The sequence below is a fragment of the Argopecten irradians genome, chromosome 10 (assembly GCF_041381155.1).
Source record: "Argopecten irradians isolate NY chromosome 10, Ai_NY, whole genome shotgun sequence".
In the NCBI taxonomy this organism is placed as follows: domain Eukaryota; kingdom Metazoa; phylum Mollusca; class Bivalvia; order Pectinida; family Pectinidae; genus Argopecten; species Argopecten irradians.
In genome coordinates this window covers 30,061,230-30,069,829 of record NC_091143.1, presented here as the reverse complement: position 1 = coordinate 30,069,829, position 8,600 = coordinate 30,061,230, and the positions used below count along the sequence as shown (strand labels likewise).

At 35.9% G+C, this 8,600-nt stretch overlaps 1 protein-coding gene across 1 annotated transcript; it reads left to right on the top strand.

Moving 5' to 3' along the window:
• The first annotated feature begins 182 nt into the window (after positions 1 to 182).
• Positions 183 to 7,533, top strand: LOC138333617 (uncharacterized). The gene is made up of 2 exons (XM_069282095.1): positions 183 to 341; positions 3,903 to 7,533. Exon 2 carries the CDS (start codon positions 3,984 to 3,986, stop codon positions 5,082 to 5,084), a length of 1,101 nt encoding a protein of 366 aa, XP_069138196.1. The 5' UTR covers positions 183 to 341; positions 3,903 to 3,983; the 3' UTR covers positions 5,085 to 7,533.
• The last annotated feature ends 1,067 nt before the right edge of the window (positions 7,534 to 8,600 follow it).

Below are 8,600 nucleotides of genomic sequence, written 5' to 3'. Positions count from 1 at the left end.
CAAATATTTTAAGCTACCATTCAAAATCTATGTTAGCTTTAAATATATATTTTTCTTTTATTAGTAATCCATCACCTATCAAATAGAAAAAAATAAACGAGAAATAAAATTATAGAAATATTTCAGACAAGTGATGACAGCAAAACGTTTAAAAATAACGGAAATGATTCATTGTGCTTAAAGCTTTTAAGTGACACTGATTAGCATAAAAAATAGTCTGCAGCTAAACATGATTAGACTTCGAAGATTATCAGCTGATTATCCTGTTCAACCTATGTAACAAACCATTTATTTAGATTGTTGAGTGAGGATGTCTTCAAAATAAGAACGAAGACGTATTGGTAAGTAGGTGTATATTGGCCAGAATAATCGAAACAATAGAAATCAAGTCTAACATTGTGTAACAGCTGAATTGCAGAAGCTGGTTTTAGCCACAGTGTCTCGGTTGCGAGAAAATCCTATAAAAAATTTAAGGCAAAGCCTCAGAAGAGCGCAGCTACATGTAAAAGATTATAACATCATAACTCTATATTGTCTATATTTTTCTACGAGATTAACAATAAAATATTTCACTGACATGCAAATACTATCGATAGTTAGAAAGAATTCAAAACAATCCAAATGGAATAGTTCAATATACTTCAATCTTGTTTTTATCAGATGCAGAGAAAATTTGGCAACATGCCATGCTATCGAAAATTAGCGCGAATCTGTACCGTCATCTTTGGCGTCAGGTTTTGTGACGTCACTGCTGACGGTGCCGTGCGCTTGAGAACATACACATACCTATATATTGGACAACTACATTTATATGCCCACACACGTGTTATGGTTAGTATAGAGCTTATCTCTACGCGGCCTTCGGCCGCGCAGAAAGCTGCGCTCTTATAAAAAAAAAAAATAAAAATAGTATCAAATATATATAAAAAAAATTTTTTATATATATTATCGATACCTTTTTTAGGTCATCTGACCCGAAGGGTCAGGATGACCTATAGTCGTCATGTTTCGTCCGTCGTCGTCCGCCGTCCGCCGTACGCCGTGCGTTAACTTTTCACACTTTGAACTTCTTCTCAAGTTCTACCAGTGCGATTTGGCTGAAACTTGCATGAAATGATCCTGACATGGTCCCGACAAAGTGTTGTTATTTTTCGGGTCGATCTGAAATCCAAGATGGCCGCCACAGCCGCCATCTTGAAAACACATTTTGAACTTCTTCTCAAGTTCTACCAGTGCGATTTGGCTGAAACTTGCATGAAATGATCCTGACATGGTCCCGACAAAGTGTTGTTATTTTTCGGGTCGATCTGAAATCCAAGATGGCCGCCACAGTCGCCATCTTGAAAACACATTTTGAACTTCTTCTCAAGTTCTACCAGTGCGATTTGGCTGAAACTTGCATGAAATGATCCTGACATGGTCCCAACAAAGTGTTGTTATTTTTCGGGTCGATCTGAAATCCAAGATGGCTGCCACAGCCGCCATCTTGAAAACACATTTTGAACTTCTTCTCAAGTTCCTACCTGTGCGATTAGGCTGAAATTTGCATGAAATAATCCTGACATGGTCCAGACAAAGTGTTGTTATTTTTCGGGTCGATTCGTAATCCAAGATGGCCGCCACAGCCGCCATCTTGAAAATACATTTTGAACTTCTTCTCAAGTTCTTCTGGTGCGATTTGGCTGAAACTTGCATGAAATGATCCTGACATGGTCCCGACAAAGTGTTGTTATTTTTCGGGTCGATCCGAAATCCAAGATGGCCGCCACAGCCGCCATCTTGAAAATACATTTTGAACTTCTTCTCAAGTTCTACCGTTGCGATTAGGCTGAAACTTGCATGAAATGATCCTGACATGGTCCAGACAAAGTGTTGTTATTTTTCGGGTCGATCCGAAATCCAAGATGGCCGCCACAGCCGCCATCTTGAAAACACATTTTGAACTTCTTCTCAAGTTCTACCGGTGCGATTAGGCTGAAACTTGCATGAAATGATCCTGACATGGTCCCGACAAAGTGTTGTTATTTTTCGGGTCGATCTGAAATCCAAGATGGCTGCCACAGCCGCCATCTTGAAAACACATTTTGAACTTCTTCTCAAGTTCTACCGCTGCGATTTGGCTGAAACTTGTATGAAATGATCCTGACATGGTCCGACAAAGTGTTGTTATTTTTCGGGTCGATCTGAAATCCAAGATGGCCGCCACAGCCGCCATCTTGAAAACACATTTTGAACTTCTTCTCAAGTTCTACCGCTGCGATTTGGCTGAAACTTGTATGAAATGATCCTGACATGGTCCGACAAAGTGTTGTTATTTTTCGGGTCGATCTGAAATCCAAGATGGCCCGCCACAGCCGCCATCTTGAAAACACATTTTGAACTTCTTCTCAAATTCTACCGGTGCTATTTGGCTGAAACTTGCACGAAATGATCCTGACATGGTCCCGACAAAGTATTGTTACATCTCTGGTTGATCACAAATAGAAGATGGCTACCATGACACTATATCTAATTAATTTCCTTCATGTTAGGGCCCTTTGGCCTCTTGTTTGAAATAAAATTTATTGAAATTGAAAATGATCCTGACATGGTCCTGACAAAGTGACACCATATGAAATTAATTTTACTATTGCCAAGGTAGTCAGATGACCGTTAAGGCCCTTTGGGCCTCTTGTTTATTTTTTTTATAAGATTTTCTCGCAATCGAGACTCTGTGGTTTTAGCCTGGTAGCTAGGCCAATGCAATTGCAGACATGCGTGTTTGAAAATCTAAATGTACATGAAGGCTTTCTAATTTGTACATTACCACTCTCTGTGCATGTAGTCAGGGTTACACCATCTTCGATACGCCATGGGTTATTATCACTGACGTCATATCCACCGCTTCAATGGTACTTTTGGAGAAAAAATAAAATAAATGCCTGTCCCCTGGCCCTACTAAGGGGTAGGTTTTTATATTTTTTTTTCCAAAACTAGAAGCAGACACCTGTGCCCTGGGCTATCTCATAGTCAAATTGAAAGCAGTAGTAGAGGACAATAAAACAGTAACCAATCATATAGGCTGGGACCTGCAGCAATTTCCTCTGATGTACAACAAAATAAGCGAATAGCATTACACTTATGTGACTATCTTGCTTTGAAGTTGGGCGTTGCTGGCTGCATAATCTTCAAAGTAAATCTTTGCAGGCTTGATTGGTCTTTTTTTTCTGCTGATGGGCTTATGATTCAATTCTTTTGATGTACAAATGTTCATCAAAAGAATTGAATCATCAGTTAATCAGCAGAAAAAAACTGACCAATCACAGGCCTGCAGAGATTAAACTACCTGATCACCTGCAGGGTCTGTGCACGTGATTGGTCAGTTTTTTTCCTCCTGAACTGCCTCCAGTTTTAGCATAGCTAGTCCATGGGTGGATAAACGAAATTGAAATTAACCCCTGGAGTATCAAGGGTGCATGTACATTTATTTTGATCTTCATTACATCTGATTTATCAAATTGTTATTGTTAAGCCTGGTGTGATTATCAGGGCTATGGTAAGTCGGACTACTAGCGTCCTGTACTTGTACATATATCTACTTCCATGCATGTTGAGCAAAAAGCTAAGAGATTTCTGAGCTATGTGACAGTTGATGCATTTATGATCTTGGATATATGTTACACCTATATATGTATGTGGCATATATATATGGGGCGTTTTCAAGAAAATCTAGCTCAACATATATCCAAAAAGGATACATTGTATTTATTATACATGTAGATTAACGTACTTTATAACTGAAATACACTATATATATATGTTTTTGTATATTAAGTACTCCTGGGTTTTTTTCTCTCTCTTTTTTTTTTCCTCATTACAAATTCAGATACCTAGTTAATTAATTGATTTGCTTTATGTTGCAGACAAAAGGAATTACAATGAACTGCGGTGTGATGAGTAAACCTTCTTGACTTTCATAAGTTCACCTTTTAAGTCTAGAAGAAATGGAAATGAAACTTCCTTCAGCCTCTTACGAATCAAAACGTAAAGCCCAGAGCGAAGAATCTAGTGGTGCTAACAGTGCTTTTAAAAAAGCACGACATGATTGGCAGATTAAGGGCGAATCTAGCAAGGGAAATAAACGTCAAAACTGTGACCTTTTGCCAATTTTACAAAGGTCAGATCCTGTGCATGTGGCACACAGCAATCTTCAAGAGGACGCACCGTCTTCACAACACATCAATTCAACAGTAAGTGCCAGAGCAGCGACATATGAAAACGAAGCTGAAAATGTTGATGACCCAGAGCTTTCACCACAAGGTTCATTCTCAAGTGAGAAAGTAAATACAAGATTCAACGGACAAAATGCAGACTTTTATGGAACCATCAAATCTAAAGTTACTGGTGTTGAAGGGACTAACAAACCAATAGAGACATGTGAACATATACAAAGAGGTAGCAATCACCTTGTACCTGAATTCCATTTCGCAGATCCACCAGGTGGTGATCTAAATTCAGAAAGTGCTTTTTTTGGATCGTCTTCTGCAAGTGTACCTTCGAATGGTCACAGAAGCGAATACAATCCTCACTCTTCAACAAGTTCATCAAATTCAAATGAGTTTAACAGTTTCCTAGCCAAGCGCCAAAACAGTCATATAGCTAAAGCGGTTGTAGACAATGCTATCAATAAAACACTAGAGGACATGGGTGTGTCTCCAGACACCAACGCTGATAACTTTGTGACGGGAAAGTGTAATGTAGAGGATGCTGGGATATCCCAAGCTATACAGAGTCAGGGCCTCATTCCCCAGCATCAAAATCTAGGGAGTCAAGTTATTGTCTCCCAACACCAGGCCGTGTACAGTGCTACACTTGCACCCTTGCTGTCCCAAGTCCCACACTTATCAGACATGGTTTTCTCTGAACGTCGTTTTCAGCCAGATTGCTTGGCAGAAACAAGGGACATCATTCTTGATCCAAATTTAAGTTTTGCCCATACGTCAGGGGCAACAACTGTGTCGATGTCCAGTTCAGATCTCCTTGACCAGGCTGTGTCTATGGCAATTTCATCACAGGGTTTAGCCCTGCAGCGGGACATGTCATAGCATGTATACGTGCAATATTCTAGTAGGGAAGAACTGCCTTTTCTTGCTGAGGTTTAATGTATATTTGAAGATTGGGTTTAATTTGCCAGTATAGTTTGTGTAATGTGTATGTAAGAGTTGGTCTTCATTTTATGATTTTCCGGTTGCAGTAGGTATTTATATTACATACATTACAAATGTATGTGTACATATATGTTGACTATTATTTATTTTTATTATATAGAGCTCTATACTTTTAGATTTTTTCTCTATCTTTTAGCTAGTGTCGGGAATTGTCAATAATAATCAATGATCGGTTTTGGACAACCTATATTTACTAATCGAGAATTTGTCCAACACTACTTTTTGCAGCTGATTAAAATTAAGTAAGTTCAAAACTGTCTTTAAGGTGTGTATTTAATTTTTGAATATGTGTACGTAAGATACGGTTTTATTGAACCTCAATCTAAATATGGCATGGGGACCAATGAAATTATTTCTTAATCAAAGTACTCAGAATCCATCAAATTACAAAATATTATGAGTATGGGAAATATTAATCTAGCTTAATTGCAGTATGAAATTTCACAATCCGGACAGTTTGGGATGGGGCCGTGTGCGTTTGGTTTATTAAGGGTCAATCCACAGTAATTGAATGCTGTACGTATGTATATGTCGTCAAAGTCTGTAAAACAAAGATTCAGCCTTATTTCATTGATTTTAGCTGGTGTTAGTTATAAAACTCATTACGATTACATGCATGGTACATGTTGATGTATTGGCCAAATATAATAACTACCAATTTCACTCTGTTGATGCATATGGTGCTGGCATCTTTATGTAAAAGTGTCACAGACAAAACAGTGTTCATTAATATTATTGATGCAAGTATATTTAGAATTATGTCAATCACTGTTAATTTGGGAAACACATGACTGAGAAAAAAAAAGATTTAAAGAGTTACAATATTAAAATTATTGATAAATATCTTTCTCATCAGGGAGTTACCTCCCCTTAAATTAATTACTTTCATTAAATGTTTGTTTGTACTTTTATATTTCCATTCCCATTGAGATTTAAAGTCTTTTTGTCAATAAAATACATGCATTAGGAAATTGAAAATCACAGAATTGAGAGATTTTGAAGACCCATAATTTTAATTTTGATCTTATTTTATTTATCGATTGCAAAACTGTTTTGCTTTATCAAAATTAATTGGTTTTACACAAACATTGTTTTTAAATGAAGTTTCATGATACAAAGTTATATTTATATGACATGTATATTTATTTATCTTATCTTAAAAAAACCATGATTGTTTAATACATTTATTTGTCAATAAATGTAAAAAATAATTTTTCAACATACTAGTATGTTTACAATGCTGTTTTAGTTGGTGTGCTTTCCGCTGTCTGTATGATTGTAAAGTTTTCATTATCAAATTGAAGGTCCAAGGGTCTAGCAATTAAAATGGTACCCATATCCATACCTTCAGGAAGAAGTGTGACAAATTTAAACTTTGTTCAACTCAATAACATCGACCTATATTCGTAGAAATAGAGCTTCATTCAAAATTACATTGATCAAATAGGCTTAAATATTTATATTCGTAGTGAGAAGCCATGGCCAAGAGCCTAACCTTGTAGCATGCTAGGACTTCTCGTCAGTATTATTTGGTTTGTGATATATTTATATGCATGCTGGGAATAAGTGGGATGAAGGATTACTAATTAATAAGTTTGTTCAAATGAATACTTGACCTTCCTGCAAGGTGACAGGAGTCAAATTTAATGTCAAATGACTATAAGCATAGCATTGCTTAAATGCTATAGCTACAGCTCAATATCTATAAGGTACATTGAATTTAGTGTGTATATGTCCGCAGTATGCTGGAACAAAGGTTGATGCAATGACGTTAACCTTCATTTAGTAATGTCAAATAGGATTTATTTATAAATATTACTTACATTGGTACAATCGATAGGACTTGGGATTTTGTAGATTTATTATACCTGGCACCCACTATATATATACCCAGTGGTAGATCTGGGGGTTATTTAGTACAAATGTGTCGGGATCGAGTCCATATATATAATCCCACTCTAGATCTGTTCATTACATTTCATTGCATTTCATAGCTATTCCTGCCATATATATTAACTATTTTGGTATCAAAAGATCAAGACAAAGTCATTACATATTGCTATGTATTGCATTAGCGAACAAAATCAGTATTGTTTACTTATTTATTTTTAGTAACAGTAAGATATATCCTACTAAATCTTTTTAGTACAATATAAGTACAGTCCCAATTTTGTATCATTTTTATTTGATTTATTAATTGTCAAATTATGATGTAAAAACCTTTTTGTTCTACACTGTACATTTACTTTCATGTAACTTTATTATGACATTGTAGAATTAAGTATGTGAAAATTAAATTTTCAATAAATAAAACAGATATATGTAAAATAAAATACAGTTAGAATTTTTTTTTCTGTTATAAATTTTAATGTAAAGATAACTAATTTGTCCAAAGCTTTATTTTTCTGATTACATTGTTGACCCCTAGAGCCCTCCTACAAATAAAACTTCAGAAAGATCCCTTCAGTACTTTCTGAAAAATATATATAGCGGTAATAAACTTTTTTACTATTGAAATCCTAAATGGTGGCCATGGCTGGTCAGCCATCTTGTTGACCAAATGGTCCCAAATGCAATATGCACAACTAGGGCTCTAGGGGAACCTACAAAAGAAATTTCAGTAAGATCCTTTCAATACTTTCTACGAAATAAAGGTTACAAGAATTAACGGATGGAAGGATGGACAGATAGAGGGACGAAAGGCAATTCAAATAGCCCACCATCTGATGATGGTGCGCTAAAAAACAAAGAAAACAACCACTTACTGTCATATACATGTGTTTAATGGTAGATAAAGTCAATAATACCCGGTAGTGTAAGTATGATTTATTAAACATAAAATAATGAGCTTTATCCATAACGATGTAGACCCACCATACTGCAGGTATAGTGGCTTAATCACATGCAGTCATGATGGACAGAAACTGCATGAAAGACAACATGGTAAAATAATAATAAACAACAAAATACCCAATTTTATAGATTGCATAATAATAATACAGTAAAACCTGACATTAGCGACCCCTCTATATAGAGTTCACCTGCTTAATAAGATCACTTCTCATGATCAAGGTCCCAAAAAGCCTAAATCAATGCAATTCAACAGTGTATCTTTAAGACATAATTGGTTCCTGAATTCCATTTGAAGTGCCAGTTCCAGGAAAAATGAAAACCAAATCTTGCAGGCAACAGTATTTTAAAAACACACTGATGAAAACAAAAACAAAACAACACATCCCATAATTGTATCTGATATTGACTAACGTAGCTGACTGGCGTCTTAGAAAAGAGTTATCGGAGGAATTGTACAATAAGGATTAAGCCAATATTATCATAAAATTGTAAGACATGTAGCTTTCCTGAATCATTTATTTAAAAATACACACATTCAAG